Source organism: Mustela putorius, unplaced genomic scaffold (assembly GCF_011764305.1).
Source record: "Mustela putorius furo isolate JIRA1106 unplaced genomic scaffold, ASM1176430v1.1 tig00000253_pilon_pilon_pilon, whole genome shotgun sequence".
NCBI classification, from domain to species: Eukaryota; Metazoa; Chordata; class Mammalia; order Carnivora; family Mustelidae; genus Mustela; species Mustela putorius.
Window position 1 is genome coordinate 5,000,279 of NW_025421329.1, and position 18,140 is coordinate 5,018,418.

At 41.3% G+C, this 18,140-nt stretch overlaps 1 protein-coding gene across 2 annotated transcripts; it reads left to right on the forward strand.

Moving 5' to 3' along the window:
* Window positions 1-11: 11 nt before the first annotated feature.
* POLR3F (RNA polymerase III subunit F) lies at window positions 12-17,292 on the forward strand. Of its 2 annotated transcripts, XM_045078446.1 has the most exons (10): window positions 12-432; window positions 1,670-1,787; window positions 5,422-5,489; window positions 5,866-5,886; window positions 6,015-6,082; window positions 7,814-7,926; window positions 11,608-11,751; window positions 11,968-12,075; window positions 13,349-13,540; window positions 15,197-17,292. In XM_045078446.1, exons 1-10 carry the CDS (start codon window positions 371-373, stop codon window positions 15,272-15,274), a joined length of 972 nt encoding a protein of 323 aa, XP_044934381.1. In that variant the 5' UTR covers window positions 12-370; the 3' UTR covers window positions 15,275-17,292. The 2 variants fall into 2 exon arrangements, with proteins under 2 accessions (XP_044934381.1, XP_044934382.1); XM_045078447.1 differs by lacking the exon at window positions 5,866-5,886.
* The last annotated feature ends 848 nt before the right edge of the window (window positions 17,293-18,140 follow it).

The following is an 18,140-nucleotide window of genomic DNA, read 5'->3' on the forward strand; positions in this document are numbered from 1 at the left end:
AGGCTGGTACCTGCCTCGAGCGCCTTTCCTAAGCCTTCACTGCAGGCCTCTGAGAATATGCCTTTACTGACATTGGAAAGTGCTCGGAGATGGCGTCCTAACTCACAGTGAGGGAACCAGGCTCGTTCGTCTGACAGGTATTAACATTCAGAAAAACAAGATGCAGCGGCGCGGGCAGGTGAGGCGGGTCAGGCGCGCCTTGGCCACCTCAAGCCGACAGAACAAGTAAGGACCGGCTGCGACACGACAGAAAAGGCCCCTTGCCCAAGCCCGGCACGGTTTTCCCCTTATTGCCCGGTTCCTCGGTTTCCCGACTGGCTGTGTGGCGACCCCGAGCTTCTCCCACCGAGGGGCCGAGAACTGGGGAGTCATGGCTGACGTGAAAGTGAAGGTGCAGCCGCCCGACGCGGATCCGGTCGAAATAGAAAACAGGTAAAACCTGTGAGTGTGTCTCGCTTCCCGGCTCTGGAGCCTCTCCGCTGGCGACCGGTCGTTTGGGCAGCCGGACCCCTAATCCCGGGATCCTCGGTAGATACCGGCACGCGCAGGAAGGGGACTGGGGATTTGGAGCCCCTCTCCTATGCCTGGAATGCAGACTTCTTAAGAAGTTCCGAGCGAGTTTGACACTTTGTAATTTTATCTCCCCTTGTCTGGGTACTGTTTGGAAAGTTGTGATGATGTGCTTCCCTCCTGCATTAAGGTGATCTATGCCCAGAGAGGACACGGCGTTTTTTCCGTAGTGCTTGTAGCTACATGTTTTGATCCAGGATCGCTCTTGTAGCTAAGGGAACTCCCACGACAGAACATTTGGGCGAAGTTAAGGTGCAGTTTGTGCTTTTGAAGAAACATTAAGCCAAGTGGTTCCGTGCAGTACTTAAGATTTTTAGGTCACCTGAAGCCTCTCCTAATTTTAAATTCGCTCTTCGTGCACTGCTATTTTTAGGTTATCATACTTTTAAAAGACCTTAGCTTTCTCAAACTTATGAAAACACATATGATGATCCTATGACAAGGTGGATATTTGGACTTATTTTGTTTGGTAGAGATAATTCCAAAAGCAAGCCCCAGTTATGTGACTTGTCCTAACAAATTTTGCCTTCCTACCAGAGGTGTCTGATTTGACTCCTCCTTGCAGACTTATGGCTGCCCAACACACTGAATGTTAATTTTGTTGTACTTGTTCCATCTGAGAACATTGAAGCTTCAGCTTTAATTTTTGTCTGTGTTTTCACTTGACTTTTGTTCTAATTTTAAGTTTGTATTAGTGAGGAAAAGAAACACTCCTCCTTAAATAATAGTATAATGTAAATATGTACTTTATCTTGCGCACTTTCTAACATACTTTGATTCAGAACCATCGTAGAAACCCAGATTACCTGATTTTAGCGTGGGGCACTTTACTGGGTATCTCAGTAAGTCAAGCATCCAACTCTTGATTTCAGCTCAGATCATGATCTCAGGGTTGTGAGACGGAGCCAAGCATGATCCTCTCCCTCTCCCTCCACCCTTCCCTCTTTACCCCCACCACCACACTAAAAAACCAAACAAACAAACAAAAAAGATTATCTGCCAAATATGAGTAAAGACACAATTTCAAACTGTTCTGCTTGTATCCCCACCCCCTTGAAACAGGTAAAAACATGAATAATATTATTTCCTTTGTTCCTAGGATTATAGAATTATGTCACCAGTTTCCCCATGGAATCACAGACCAAGTAATTCAGAATGAAATGCCTCATATAGAAGCCCAGCAGCGGGCCGTGGCCATCAATAGACTCCTGTCCATGGTAAGGCAAATTCAACTAGTTCATATAATCATTTATGTGCTGTGATTGTCATTATTTCCATGTGTGTAGTTGTGAAACCATTCGAAAGTGTCTTAAGATTCCAGGCCAAAAAACAGCTCAGACTGCCTGAACTGAGGAAAGAAGGAATAATTACACATCATTTTACAAGATGAATGAGGGGCACCTGTGTGGTGCAGTCAGTTAAGCATCAAACTGTTGGTTTTCCCTCAGGTCATGATCTCTGGGTTGTGGGATCAAGACCCATGTGGGCTGTGTGCTCAGTGAAGAGTCTTCCTGAGATTTTCTCTGTCCCTCTCCCTCTTCCCCGCTCCCCCAAGTGCTCGCTCTCTCTCTCTCTCTTTCTGAAATAAATAAATATATTAAAAATGAATGAAATAAATGTATTTTGTTTTAACCATTGTATTTGTTAACCTAATTGTCATCATGTACACAGGGCACACGGGACTAGTCTGCTCTCACCTTCTGTTTGCTTCCTGCTGCCAGTGTTGGGCCATTCCCTATGAAATGTGTCCTTTGCCAACTATCACCGAGCCAGTTCATTAGGGTTCGATTCTCCACAGTTTCACTCTGAACATTTCAGGAGGCAGAAATAAGTCAAGTAACACTACAATGTGGTCTTTCAATGAAGCCCTTCTACCTGCTTTTACCTCTTCTCTTGTCCTGGGGCCTTAATGTCATTCTCCTCCACTGTCAGAAACACCCACCTTGTGGGACCCCATCCTCAAAGTCTACCTATTTGTCCTTCCATTTCCCCTACATCAAAGTTCCCCTATTGTGAAAGCATTTCAATTTGGTCGTAGTAGAAATTGGTTAAAAGATTTCCACACTGGGGCACCTGGGTGGCTCAGTGGGTTAAAGCCTCTGCCTTGGGCTCAGGTCATGATCCCAGAATCCTGGTATCAAGTCCCGCATCAGGCTCTCTGCTCAGCAGGGAGCCTGTTTCCTCCTCTCTTTCTGCCTGCCTCTCTGCCTACTTGTGATCTCTGTTTGTCAAATAAATAAACAAAATCTTTAAAAAAAAAAAAAAAGATTTCCACACTAAGACCTCATAGAAATTTGAGGACCCGTGAAATTTCTGTTAAACTACTCCCTTCAACCCTCTAGCTCAATGGCTGGAGAACTTGACTTTCTGTAAAGTGCCAGATAGTATGTATTTAGGCTTTGCAGGCCATGTGGTTTCTGTCACAAGTATTCAACTCTGCAAGAAAGTAGCCATGGACCCATGCATACATAAACCAATGAGCATGCTGCATTCCAGAAGAACTTTATTTATAAAGACAAGCAGTGGGCCAGATTGCTGACCTCTATGTTAGCACTGTTGGTGATTTCTAATCAGTTCACCTCGGTGAAGGACTTGGCTCCAGGAGGGATAGTGGAAGGGATGCTGGAGGTAGTGCCAATGGAAACTGCTTTTGTCCCGCGACTACTCTTTCAGCCTTTTGCTTTCTGTCTGAAAATCATCTACACCTCCCCCTCTCTTTCTCCACCTCTGCAGCCCCATCTACTGCCAGTCCTGTTGTCTAGAGGATATAAACAATGGTGGAACTATGATGAATTTTAAGGGAATAAGTATTAGTGAATCACAAAGTGTTGCTGATTGTAGCTCTTAAAGAGCTCTCAGATTTGCCCCCTCGTTTCCATTCCTACTACTCCTGCATGTGTTCAGGTCTTGGCTTTTTCCTGGACTATTATGCTGTATTCTAACCGGCTCTTCTGGCTTCATCTGCCTTAGAGAAGCCTGCCTGATCATCTCAAACACAGATCTGGCCAAGTCGCAGAATCCTCTCAACACTAGAGATTCAAGTCCAAACTCCTGGCTTTACCAGACTAAGCCACTACCTTCCTCACCTGCCCCATCTGCCCCCATTCTGCCTCAAAAGTTAGGTTTCAGAGGAACAGATTGTTTTTGGTTCCCTGCCACCTCATGCCTTAGGTTCCCTTTCTTCACAGCCCAACTCCTCATTATCCTTCAAGACTCAGCTCTGCTTCCTGTTTCCCAGAAAGTCTTCCTGAACTCCCCAGTTTGGGCCAAAGCTGCTACCTCTGAGTGCCCCTCCCACCCTTTACTTACCTTTATGTTAATGCTGACCAGATAGTTGAAATCAGCTGTGTGATTCTCTTTTAGAATTCATGTTGGTCTCCCCAAATATATATATCATAGTACGGGCATTCAGCAAACATTCATAGGCTGAATTAACCTCCAAGGGCACTGGGTGGCTCAGTCACTTAAATGTATGCTTTTGGCTCAGATCATGATCCCAGGGTCCTGAAATTGAGCCTCACATTGGGCTCTCTGCTCAGCAGGGAGTCTGCTTCTTCCTCTCCCTGCAACTCTGCCTCCTTGTGCTCGCTCTGTCAAATAAACAAAATCTTTTAAAAAAATAAATAATAGGGGCGCCTGGGTGGCTTAGTGGGTTAAAGCCTCTACCTTTGGCTCAGGTCATGATCCAAGGGTCCTGGGATAAAGCCCCACATTGGGCTCTCTGCTCCATGGGGAGCCTGCTTCCTCCTTTCTCTCTGCCTCTCTGCCTACTTGTGATCTCTGTCAAATAAATAAATAAAATATTTTTATAAATAAATAATAAACTACCTTCAGATGGAACTTTGTGGTTCAGTTTTGCTTAGTGGGGTCCAGGGAGGAAGTTATTACTGTTCATCCATATATAAACCTGTTTGCAAGTCATGTGCCGTCCCAGTCTTAACTCACAGGAATGGGGCCTCTCAGTCATGGATTCCCCACACTGCCAGAAGCCCAGTGGTACAACCACCTGAGTGCTTCTGAGCTCAGGCCCAAAGACCCAAGTAATTTCAAAAGCACATCAGACAGGCTTTGCTTTCCTTTTGATTTGTTTTTGTTTTTCAAAGATTTTATTTATTTGAGAGAGGGACACAGTAAGAGAGGGAACACAAATAGGGGGAGTGGGAGAGGGAGAGGGGGAGCAAGGAGCATGCGATGCAGAGCTCAAACCCAAGACCCTGGGATCATGACCTGAGCCGAAGGCAAAAGCTTAACAACTGAGCCACCCAGGCACTCCTTGGTTTTTCAAATAAAACTGAAACCATTGCATCTTTTATTCATTACTTGACCTTTCTGCCTGTCATATAATACAGTAGAAATCACACAAATCAGTACATGTCACTGTTAACATTGCAGATTTTATTCAGTCATCATGTTATAGAATATTTATGCATGTTAGTCTTTATTTGGACTTTTTGTTTATATAAATTATATTTTCGTTTTTATGTTTATACTTAGTGAATTTATTTGAATTTGAGTATGGATTTTTATTTATTATTCTAGAGCTGCTTTTCAGAATTCATTATGCATTGGTCATATAACCAAGCCAGAATATAGCATATAGGAAACTGTTAGGTATTTATATTTTGGAAAGTGATGAACTAAAGAGCTAAGTTTTCAAAAATATATTAAATGTGATATGTAGGCAAAAACTTCAGTCTCAAGTGAGGAACTAACAAATAACTGTGCTGGATAGGATATTTTGGTTTGTGTATAATTTTAAAGAATACATTAACATTTATGATTGATTTGAAATATCTCCAGAATAATTCATTGTTATTTTCTATAAAAAAAAAAAAAAACACCAAACTTTAGGGTCAGTTGGATCTCTTAAGGAGCAATACGGGACTACTGTATAGAATAAAGGATTCTCAGAATGCTGGGTAAGCCCCAATTTTTTTATTTTAAGAAATGTCTATTATTACAAATGTAAATATGTATTTGGGGGAGAAATGTCAATATAGAATTGCATAATGAAAACTTGTCCTGCATACCATCCCTGCCTCTTATCATGAGTTCCATTTCTCAGAAATAACTGCTCTTAATAATTTGGTATATGTCCTTTTTTCTAGGAATATATATAAATATATAGAAATGATTATATATTTATATACTATATATATAATCTCTTTTCTTTTTTTTCTTTTCTTTTCTTTTTTTTTTTTTAAACAAAAATGGGATCATGCTATCCATACTGTTTTGCAACTTGTTTTTTTCACTTACTATATCTTGGACATCTTTTCATTCTGGTACATACAGCCCTGTCTCATTCTTTTTAAGGTAAGCCCTTATTTTGGTAAATAAGTCAATGTGATGACCTTGTCTGCTAATTCATTAAAATAGTCATGTAGATTATTAGATTATCCTGTATCTCTTTGCCTTTTTAATTCTACTTTATTCCCCTGCAGTAAAATGAAAGGATCAGATAACCAAGAAAAACTAGTATATCAAATCATAGAAGATGCAGGAAATAAAGGTAAGCATGTGAAGGAAGAAACAGAAAAAAACATTGTCTTTAGGACCAGAAATAGGGACCAAGCTCTGGCTTGGCAGGGTGCAGATCGACATATAGAGAATGCTGCCATGGATGTTAAAAGAAGAGGAAATAGAAATATGTAACATGCGGGGCTCCTGGATGGCTCAGTGGGTTAAAGCCTCTGCCTTCGGCTCAGGTCGTGATCCCAGAGTCCTGGGATCGAGGCCCGTGTCGGACTCTCTGCTCAGCAGGGAGCTTGCTTCCTCCTCTCTCTCTCTGCCTGCCTCTCTCTCTGCCTACTTGTGATCTCTGTCTGTCAAATAAATAAATAAAATCTTAAAAAAAAAAAAGAAATATGTAACATGCATGTTTGAAGGACACGCAGGTGTGATGCCATTCCTATTAGTAGGGAGGCAGGAGCTAGGTGACTGTGGGCCAGGATGGAAAGAAAGTTATAAATTCTGAACCATGGGAATGTACTGTCAGTAGAAAATAAACCAGTTAAAACTTAAGGGTTTTGTTTTGGTTTGTTTTTCAATTCTCACTTCTAAACTTTGGAGGCCTTCATTTCTTCATCTTCATCTTACCTGTAAATTGTGGATAATACCATCTCTTTCTCTGGTTTTCGCAAAACCAGAGGATGTCCAGTGCACTGTGGCAGTGTCTTGATAGAGATCCCTCAGCAACTGTTCCGTTTTCTCTATCCTTCTTAAAGAACTATACCTAATAGCTATTACTACAATTAAGATCATTTGAGTCCCTGATACTAGTTTCAACAATGTATCAGTAATGATATAATTTGAAATCATATCATTCTTATATTATTAGGAATTTAATATTTTAAAAATAGACATGACAAAAGCCATTTTCTCTCTTTTTTTTTTAAGTCTTTATTTACTTGAATGAGGGAGAGAGAACAAGCGGGGAGACTGGGGAGAGGGAGAAGCAGACTCCCCACTGAGCAGGGAGCCCCATGTGGGGCTGGATCCCAGAACCCCAGGACCATAGCCTGAGCCAAAGGCAGACACTTAACAGACTAAGCTACCCAGGCACCGCCCCCTTCTCTATAGTTTTGTTTTGTTTTGTTTTGTTTAATTCTTCCTATCTCATTATGCCTCTGTGCTGGAAAGAAGATAGGTAATATATTTAATAAAAAATTCCACATACAACCCTTCTTTGAAACAGAAATCCTAGCTTCTTGCACAGGGCTTTCAGTGGCTATAAGAACTGCAGTCTTCCATTTTTTCATCTCCTAAATATAGGATATAAATAATGGGTATACATGCACACAGATGCATGAGTTTTTTTGCTCTCCATTGACAGTGGCACCTGACGTTGGCTCAAACTTAAGTTATAATCTAAATACAATCTAAAGTAAAAATAATAGAAAACTAAAGTTGTGGTGTGGAAGGGGATGGAAGAGACAATGTATGTTAATGCAGTAACATTTAAGATTTTTCTTCCATTGAAAAGTATCTTTTTCACACGTTTTTAAAAAGGTGTCACACTAGGAGTCCCAAGAACTTTCTGGTTAGAAGATAGAGCACATAACTTATCGCTTTGCATACTTTTGTTGTTATCTGAGATTCTTACCTCTGTTTTCCCAATAGCTATACCCTAGGAATGTATACATATATACGTATTTTGCTAGTTTTGTCCTGTGACGTAAGCAATAGGACTATAAACACAAATTCTGTGGTGTTGAACTCATTTTACTTTACTTTATTACAGGAATATGGAGCAGAGATATCCGGTACAAAAGTAACTTGCCATTAACAGAAATCAACAAAATTCTAAAGAATTTGGAAAGTAAAAAGCTTATCAAAGCTGTTAAGTCTGTGGCAGTGAGTAGTTTTCTCTTTCCTTCCCCGAAGTGTGCATTGTATATGTTTTGCTCTGAATATGTTTCAAGATCTTACTGTTCTTCAAGCTATGCTATGATTTAAAACTACCAGTCAAAAAGATTTTTAAAAATTTAGCTCATACTGGATTGGTTTGGAGATGTTGCTTAGATTTATTACCACCTAATTAATTCTTTATGTCTCACCAACTCGAAAAGCTAAAACTACTATACACTTCAGTAAGGAATTTTTGGAATCATAAACATTTTTCCTGTATTTTCAGCATGTGAGATAATTTACTTCAATTTAGCTATTAGATCACTCACTCAACAAATACCTATTATATGTTTGCTCTGTGCCAGGCACTGTTGTGCGTGCTTGGGCTACGTTAGTGAACAAGTCAGAGGAAGATCTCTGTCCTGGTAGAGGGTCTGTTCCAGGACATGGTGTTTCTCCTCCTCTCCCACACCACCGCGCTCCCCTCCCATGATCTCTTGCAGGGGTTTCTACTCCACAGGGACACCAGCTGCTGACCTCACTGACCCAGCAACAGAAAAGCTGAGATTCCTCTTAAGTTTGATTGAATGAGGATTTCAGCAAATAAGAATTTGATGTTAGGGGCGCCTGGGTGGCTCAGTGGGTTAAGGCCTCTGCCTTCGGCTCAGGTCATGATCCCAGGGTCCTGGGATAGAGCTCCACATCAGCCTCTCTGCTTCGTGGGGAGCCTGCTTCCTCCTCTCTTTCTCTGCCTGCCTCTCTGCCTACTTGTGATCTCTCTGTCAAGTAAATAAATAAAAACTCTTAAAAATAATTTAAAAAAAGAATTTGATGTTCATCCGAGATTTTATTTTTAACTTACTCCCTAATTTATTTACTGTAAAGATTTTATTTATTATTAGAGAAAGTGCGTGTGCACAATCACAGGGAGGGGAATAGGGTAAGGAGAGAGAGAATCTCCAGCAGCCTTGGAGCTGAGCATGGAGCCTGACACGGGGCTCGATCTCACAACCCTGAGATCATGACCTGAGCCAAAATCAGTAGCCGGACGCTTAACCCACTGTGCCACCCAGGCGCTCCCCAGTCCCTAATTTAGAACATTACCTTCCTTCAGCCTTTTTTTTTTTTTTTAAGATTTTATTTATTTATTTGACAGACAGAGATCACAAGTAGACAGAGGCTGGCAGAGAGGGAGGAAAGGAAGCAAGCTCCCCGCTGAGCAGGGAGCCTGATGCGGGACTCGATCCCAGGACCCTGAGATCATGACCTGAGCCAAAGGCAGCGGCTTAACCCACCGAGCCACCCAGGCTCCCTCCCTTCAGCCTTTTTAATGGATGATTTCAAATATATACAAAAGTAGAGAAAATAATGTAAGTCCCCACGTACCGATCGCCCAGCTTCACTTTACCAATCTTTCTTCTCCATCTTTATTTATTTATTTTTAAAGATTTTATTTATTTGTTTGACACAGAGATCACAAGTTTGCAGAGGCAGGCAGAGAGAGGGGGAAGCAGGCTCCTTGCTGAGCAGAGAGCCCAATGTGGAGCTCGATCCCAGGACCCTGAAACCATGACCTGAGCCAAAGGCTCAGAGGCTTAACCCACTGAGCCACCCAGGCGCCCCTCCATCTTTATTTTTAATAAACAGAACCATACACTGTGTTGTCTTTTGTGTCAGGCTTCTTTCATTTACATCATGTTCTCAAGATTTCAAACTAAAGTAATATTAGATTATAACCCAAATTATAAAAAAAATTTATGAGTCCATACAGATATAAATGTTTAAATAAATAAGTGACAATTCAGGTCGCCTGGGTGGCTCAGCCAGTTAAGCGTCCGACTCTTGATTTTGGCTCGGGTTGATATCTGAAGGTTGTGAGGTTAAGCCCCACAATGGACTCCAGGCTCAGTGCAGAGTCTGACTATCCCACTCCCTCCCCCCCACTTGTACTTGCTGTCTCTCCCCCTCTCAAATAAGTAAATGAATAACAGATCTCCCATCAGTAGATGCAGAATAGACAAGCCTTCTGTGCAGAAGAAGTCCAAGTAATCTAAAGTGGACATTCCACTCTCAAGTAGAAAGTAACTCCCACTCCTTAAGTGTGAGCTGTGCGTAATGATTTCCTTCCACACATGGAAAGGCTAGGTGAAAAAAAATCAGTTTACAGTGGAGAAACAAGCCACATGATCAAGGTTAACCTCAACACTGAGAAGTCCTATTGGTGGTGATCAGTCATAACTTGAAGTTTGAGTGCCCTTGACAGGATGTGATGAGAAGGGCACTTTTCCTCCGCGGTCCTACACCTGATCTTGTCGTGAGGAAAACATCAGACAAATCCCAGTCAACAGGGACGCCTGGGTGGCTCAGTTGGTTGAGCAGCTGCCTTTGGCTCAGGTCACGATCCCAGCATTCTGGGATTGAGTCCCACATCGGGCTTCTTGCTCGGCAGGGAGCCTGCTTCTCCCTCTGCTTCTGCCTACCACTCTGTCTGCCTGTGCTTGGGCGCTCTCTCTCTAACAAATAAATAAATAAAATCTTAAAAAAAAAATCCCAGTCAACAGATGTCCTACAGAACACCCGACCAGTAATTCTCAGAACTGGCAAGTTATCAAAAGCAAGGAAAGTCTGGGAATCTGCCAAGGAAACATGACAAGTAAATGTAATGTCGTATCCTGAATACGTTCTTGGGCCAGAAAAAGGGTATTAGGCAAAAACTAAGGAAACCTCAAAAAAGTATGGACTTCAGTTAATAATAATGCATCAATATTTGTTCATTAATTGTAATAAATGCACCCTACTAATGTAAGATGTTAAGGGGGAAACTGAGCACAAAGTAAATGTACCATCTTTATAATAATTGTATAAATCTGAAACTGCTTAAAATATAAAATTCTGAAGGGTGCCTGGGTGGTCAGTCAGGTAAGCATTCAATTCTTTTTTTTTTTTTTCTTTTTTTTTTTAAGATTTTATTTATTTATTCGACAGACAGAGATCACAAGCAGGCAGAGAGGCAGGCAGAGAGAGAGGAAGGGAAGCAGGCTCCCTGCTCAGCAGAGAACCTGATGTGGGGCTTGATCCCAGGACCCCGGGATCACGACCTGAGCCGAAGGCAGAGGCTCAACCCACTGAGCCACCCAGGCGCCCCAAGCATTCAATTCTTGATCTTAGCTCAGTTCATGATCTCGGGGTCAGTTCTGTGCTGGGTGTGGAAGCTTAAGTCTCTCTCCCTCTCTCACCCCTGGCTCCAAAAAAAAAAAAAAAAGTGTTGAGGGCTTTTAAAATTATTTTATTTTATTTTTTAAAGGTCTTATTTATGTATTTGACAGGGGGAGCAGCAGAAGGAGGAAGAGAGGCAGGCTCCCCATGGAGCAGGGATCCCCATGCAGGGCTTGATCCCAGCACCCCAATATCAAAACCTGATCCGAAAGCAGGCGCTTAACCAACTGAGCCACTAGGCACCCCAACGGTGTTTTTTAATCTCAGTTTTGGAAGACTTGATTATCTCCTCCCCCCAACCAAGATTGATTGATTGATTTATAAAGAGTGCATGGGCATAAGCCAGGGGCTCGATCTCATGACCCTGAGATCATGACTTGAACTGAGACCAAGAGTCAGATGCTTAATCAGGTACCCCTGGAAGACTTGGTTATCTTATAACCACATCTGCTGTATACACTTTTTCCCTAGGCCTCAAAAAAGAAAGTATACATGCTCTATAATCTGCAACCGGACCGGTCTGTGACTGGTGGAGCCTGGTACAGTGATCAGGATTTTGAATCAGAATTTGTAGAGGTGCTTAACCAACAGTGTTTTAAATTCCTACAAACCAAGGTGAGCTGTAATTCAGGAAACATCACTGCAGGTCTTTTTTTTAAAGTTGCTTCATAAAGAATGAATGAACAATCTTGAATATCATATTTTATAGGACTTGAAAATATTCAAATTGGTAATTTTTTCTTAATATGTTCTGCTGTTGATATCACACTAAGTAACTGTATTCATAAAATACTAGTGTTCTTGCTGAGATTTATGGTTCTACCCTTGTAGGCAGAAACAGCACGAGAAAGCAAACAGAATCCAATGATACAAAGAAATAGTTCATTTGCCTCATCACATGAAGTGTGGAAGTACATCTGTGAACTGGGGATCAGTAAGGTGAGAGCACAGTTTTTTTTATCTTATGTTTCAGTTTTTTCTTTTTTTTAAGATTTTATTTATTTATTTGTCAGAGAAAGAGAAAGAGAACACACAAGCAGGCAGAGTGACAGGCAGAGGAAGAGAGAGAAGCAGGCTCCCTGCCGAGCAAGGAGCCCAATTCAGGACTCAATCCCAGGACCCCAGGATCATGACCTGAGCCAAAGGCAGCAGCTTAACCAACTGAGCCACCCAGGCATCCCTCATCTTACTTTTTTTTTTTTTTCTTTAAGATTTTATTTATTTGACAGAGAGAGATCACAAGTAGGCAGAGAGGCAGGCAGAGAGAGAGGAGGAAGAAGCAGGCCTCCCGCTGAGCAGAGAGCCCGATACAGGGCTCAATCCCAGGACCCTGCGATCATGACCTGAGCTGAAGACAGAGGCTTTAATCCACTGAGCCACCCAGGCGCCCCCCTCATCTTACTCTTCATCATAGGGATATAGTTTACAAGGTATTCTAAACATATTTGACCCAGACCCTTTTTTCAGGGTGAACATTCTGCAGAACCCACTTTGAGAAAGCACTGTCCTACGCCATTTAGACTAAGATGACTATCATGCCATGAGGCACTGTGGGCTCTGTATGTACTCAGCTTGCAATACAAGCAGCAGAGTAGAGGCCTGGCAATGCATTGTACTACCAAAATGCAACAGTCTGTTGACAAGGGACCTTTCAATGTAGAAACCAAACATCAGCCATCCCATCAGTTGTCATTTAATTGGTATCGTGTTCCCCTTGTAAGACGTGAGTGGTGTTGTCAGCATATGCTTTTGAACACCTGTATGTAAAGACACAGTGCCGGGTGCTTTTCATAATTGGAGAAGAAACTGAAGTGACCATTTGGACAAGTCATTTTCATTTTCTGGACCCCAGATCTCTCATTTATAAAAAAGAAGGAATTTGGACTGTTTGATGTCTAAAGTAACTTTCTGTTCAACCATTTTGTAAATCTCCCATCATATTCTTGGCCCAAAACTGTTACTTTAGAAGACTTCTAAATTTTACTGAAGAGGGTGGAAAAATAAGAGTGTGTCAAATTCAACATGAGTTAGTTCTGTCCCTAGCATTTCAGTGGTTTGTGCTAACCTCGGCTGTTCAACCCATGCTTTTAATGACTCACCAGCATAATGCTTCCCCCTTTCACCAAGGCATTGTGGACCTTTTACTGTTTAAAGACTCTCCAAAAGGATGTCTTGTGCTTTTTGTGTTCTTCCTAATGCATTTCCTTTTCAGGTAGAGTTGTCCATGGAGGACATTGAAACGATCTTAAATACACTCATTTATGATGGGAAAGTGGAGATGACTATCATTGCTGCAAAAGAAGGCACAGTTGGCAGTGTAGACGGACACATGAAACTGTACAGAGCAGTCAATCCAATCATCCCACCCACAGGTTTGGTCCGGGCACCGTGTGGACTCTGCCCGGTGAGTTAAAGCGGCTTCACACCATACCTGACTGCCAGCAGGTGCAGATCCCACCTAACTTAGCAGCAAGCACACCCCAGCTTTCTGTCAGGGTTGACCAACAGCAGCCCAAACCTCCATGTAACCTTGATGATGGGCCCTTGATGAACAAGTCATTGCTTTACATTCTATTTTTAGAATAACCAAGTTGGAGAAATTTGTGTTTTTGGTTTTTTTTTTTTTTAAGGATTTTATTTATTTATTTGACAGACAGAGATCACAAGCAGGCAGAGAGAGAGGAGGAAGCAAGCTCCCCGCAGAGCAGAGAGCCCAATGCGGGGCTCTATCCCAGGACCCTGGGATCATGACTCAAGCTGAAGGCAGAGGCTTTAACCCACTGAGCTGCCCAGGCACCCCCGAAATTTGTGTTTTCTGCCCTTGGCCCTGAAATGGACAATTCATAATGAGGGCTGATCATTTAATCAAAGTAGGGAGGAAAACGAGATTTGCTGAGAACCCACCACAGTCCAGGCATATTCTTGAAGATTTTCATGGTCTCATTTAATCCTAGTTCTGTCCCTTGGAGCTAGTGGTATTAGTTCTGCATAAACATGAAGATAACGAAGGTATAGGAGCTACAGCTTTGAAGTAACACCCAGGATGGGAACCCAGACATGTTCTTTCCCCTGCAGCATCCCCCATTACTCTCCATTCATTTGGTCCCATATGGTATGTGCATGCTGGCTGCGTGCTGCAGGCACTCCTTCTGCCCTCAGGGCATTTATATTCTGGGGCTGCTGATGTCAGTTTTATTTCATTAAACCACCCCTTGGGCGCCTGGGTGGCTCAGTGGGTTAAGCCGCTGCCTTCGGCTCAGGTCATGATCTCAGGGTCCTGGGATCGAGTCCCGCATCGGGCTCTCTGCTCGGCAGGGAGCCTGCTTCCTCCTCTCTCTGCCTGCCTCTCTGCCTACTTGTGATCTCTCTCTGTCAAATAAATAAATAAAATCTTTAAAAAAAAAAATAAATAAATAAATAAACCACCCCTTGTCTATATACCTAAGTTCTTTGTATGCTGGTTTTAAGTCCCAGAAAAAACAGCGAGCATATTGGGAATTCTTCACAAAAACGAATATAGCTAACATGAAACATTTGGTTAGTGAAACATATATATATAGATCTGCTTTCCAGTTACCTGCCGATAGCCTTTGGCCCAGTTGGCAGATGAGCAGATCATCTTAGTGCTCCAGTGAAAGGTATTCACTAACTTTATAATCACACAGCAGGTCCTATTACAGCATGTTCTTAAACACAGCCCTAGTCTCTTTGAAACTTTTATTTTGAAGTGCATTTTTTTTAAGATTTTGTTTTTTTTATTTGAGAGAGGGGAAGAGAGAACAAGCAGTGGAGAGAGGGAGAAGCAGACTCCCTGCTGAGCAGGGAACCTGACATGGAGCTTGATCCCAGGACCCTGGGATCATGACTTGAGCCAAAGGCAGACACTTAGCCAACTGAGCCATGCAGGTGCCCTGAAAATTTTATTTTTAATACTGCTTTAAAAAAATGGTTGGATCTTGGATACTTTTAACAGAAATTTTAGTTAGAGGTGACATTTAAGACTTAAAATGTAATAATTTTAAAACTCTCATTTGATTGTAAACTTTTATCTTTTTTAAAGGTTTTTGATGACTGCCATGAAGGTGGTGAGATTTCACCATCTAACTGTATTTATATGACAGAGTGGCTCGAATTTTAACAGAGAATAGGAACTTTACTGACATTTTGCAAATGAAGTTACTTTGGGAGCAGATAATTTAACTCACGATGGAACATCAAATTCCCTTGAAAGCATACTTCACAATAATGGACAGACATGCTGCTATGCAAAAGTATTTTTTTAATCTATGAAGACTAAATTTATATTGGTAGAGTAGCCAACAGAATATGAAACAGGTAAGGTTAGTAGTGAAATTCGTTCTTCAATAAATATAATACTTTGAACTTCCAGAAGACCACCTTCTGAAGCTTTCAAGACTTTTGATGGTTCATGGAAAAAGAAGCCAACAAATCCATATTTGCCATATACTACAATAATGACTAAAGTTTAAAAATGTCCATTTTAAAGTTATTTATTAAGGTCTTCATTGGAAAATTTTATCTGGTTCACTATTGCCATTTGTTTTCTCTTTTCTCAGTGGTTTCATTGGGAAGGAATCAAACGCGGTGAGGCAGGAATAGCACTTAGAGGCATGAATGGGGAAGAGTGTGGAACATCCCTTTCCACACACTATTCATTCCTTTTTACATAAGAAATATTCTTTGAGTGTTATGCCTTTGTTCTTACCTCAAATGCAAATGACTGTTGCCGGAGATGGCTTCAGTGCATAAATACGATTATTCTAGTCCTAAAGAGAATGTCTTCACTGATCCTTCTTTGTCAGAGTCTTCCAAGTTTCACTCTGTGGCTCAGCTGCCTTATTTGCTAGAATTGCCCTATAATGCATTGCCCTCCATTCACACTTTATTGTGAGCGGGGTACCACTCTACTTTTCTTGTCTTATTTTAGATTTTTTTTCTTTACAGTCTTAAAAGTCATGGTGTAATTGGTCTAAGCTAAGCATTAGGCCATTATAATTTTTCTCAGTTCTAATAGTACTTTCAAGCCTGTGTTATTTGGTGTATTGTTGCACCGAAGTTAGCTTTTTAGGATCTCAGCTGTTGTATTTTCACTTTGTAGCTCTACTTAATGATTTCTGTGTCCAGGCCAAAAGCATGGGACCAAAGGAAAGGAACTCAAAGCCAGCTACTACTGAGGCCTGAGTTCAAACACCAGTTTGGATATACTCCAAGTGGTAAACATCAGAAGGGTTATTTTGAGATATATGGGATCAATAAAATAAAATTCAGCTCAGTAACCAACTAAGGTGGAGACTGTGGCCAGCTCTATAGAAATATAATCAATAACACTAGGACTTTGAAACAAACATCATTTCAGGTATTGGATATATAGAAGATAGAGAAGAATCTGGGAGCTGAAACTACAACACCCACAGAGAGTGCTGGAATAGTAACATTATCTGTCCTTGGGACCTGGCCTGTCATTAAAGTACTAGTCTTATTTCATGAGAAAACTGAACCTGGGGGAGAGTTACAGGTGGGGAGAAGGAAGCAGTTCATGTATTAAATACAGACTTTGCATTGTGTCTTGACAGCCAAAGATTTTAAAGCTTATAATCAGAGACTGCAACATAAATGCTTTTCCCACAGCATGTTTTTCATTCTAAATAGTAGCTGAAGGAGAAAAGGGACAAAAATACTGTGCCTTTAATACATAATTAAGTGGATATTTACCCATCAGAAGTAAACTGTGACTAAAACAAATTATGGAGCTATTGATTCCTGACACGAGAAAATCAAATTGTGAGTGAAGTCCTAATCCTTAACAGTTGATTTCCATTTAGTATAAGATATTTTGGTCACCTAAGTATAGATATTCCCTGGAGTCTATTAGGGCCCCTCAACTCTGCTTAATAATGATCCATTGGGAATCAATCATGAGAGACCATGATTCAGTAGTTTAAGTGGATAGTTTATGTGAGATTTTTCTATAAAACTCCTCTGAGCTTAATTTGGTGAAGAGTAAATTTTATGCAGCCATGAATTTTATGGCGATCAACTGAGTAAATGAGTCCAACAGTTTCAAGTTGAGTGACTTTTACTTTGAACCATTATTATTACATGATGGGTAGGAAGAATAAAAATACATGTCCTAAACTACCGCTGCCCCACAAACTTTTTGTAAGGATGACAGTATTCCATATCTACTATTCAACAAAGCAGCCACTAGTCACCTATGGCCATTAAAAACTTGAAATGTATGAATTTCAAGTGTGAATGAAGAACTGAATTTTTAATCTTTTAGCTCCCTGTGGTTATTGGCTACCATACTGGATAACACAACTAGGTCTAGATTAATTATAGGAATGAAGAATATCACAATTACTTATTTCTCAATTGTATAGATTTGTTGCCTTTCTGTGGAAGAGAAGGACAACATAATATTATTAACTTATTTGTATAAGTTTGTAATTTTTTTTATGGCTTCTCTTTTTTTAAAAGATTTTATTTATTTATTTGACAGACAGAGATCACAAGTGGGCAGAGAGGCAGGCAGAGAGAGAGGAGGAAGCAGGCTCCCTGCTGAGCAGAGAGCCTGATGCGGGGCTTGATCCCAGGACCCTGGGATCACAACCCGAGCCGAAGGCAGAGGCTTTAATCCATTGAGCCACCCAGGTGCCCCAGTTTGTAATTTTTTTGACAAAGGACTTCAGAAAACAAGGCTGAGAGTAAGTAAAGCAATGACTAATAATCCAAATAGAATCATATTTTGGTTATAGGCTTGATCAAATTATTGCTAAACAACCTCTTTAAGAAAATTATTATTCGGGGCGCCTGGGTGGCTCAGTGGTTAAAAGCCTCTGTCTTCAGCTCGGGTCATGATCCCAGCATCCTGGGATCGAGTCCCATGTCGGGCTCTCTGCTCTGTAGGGAGCCTGCTTCCTCTTCTCTCTCTGCCTGCCTCTCTGCCTACTTGTGATCTCTGTCTGTCAAATAAATAAATA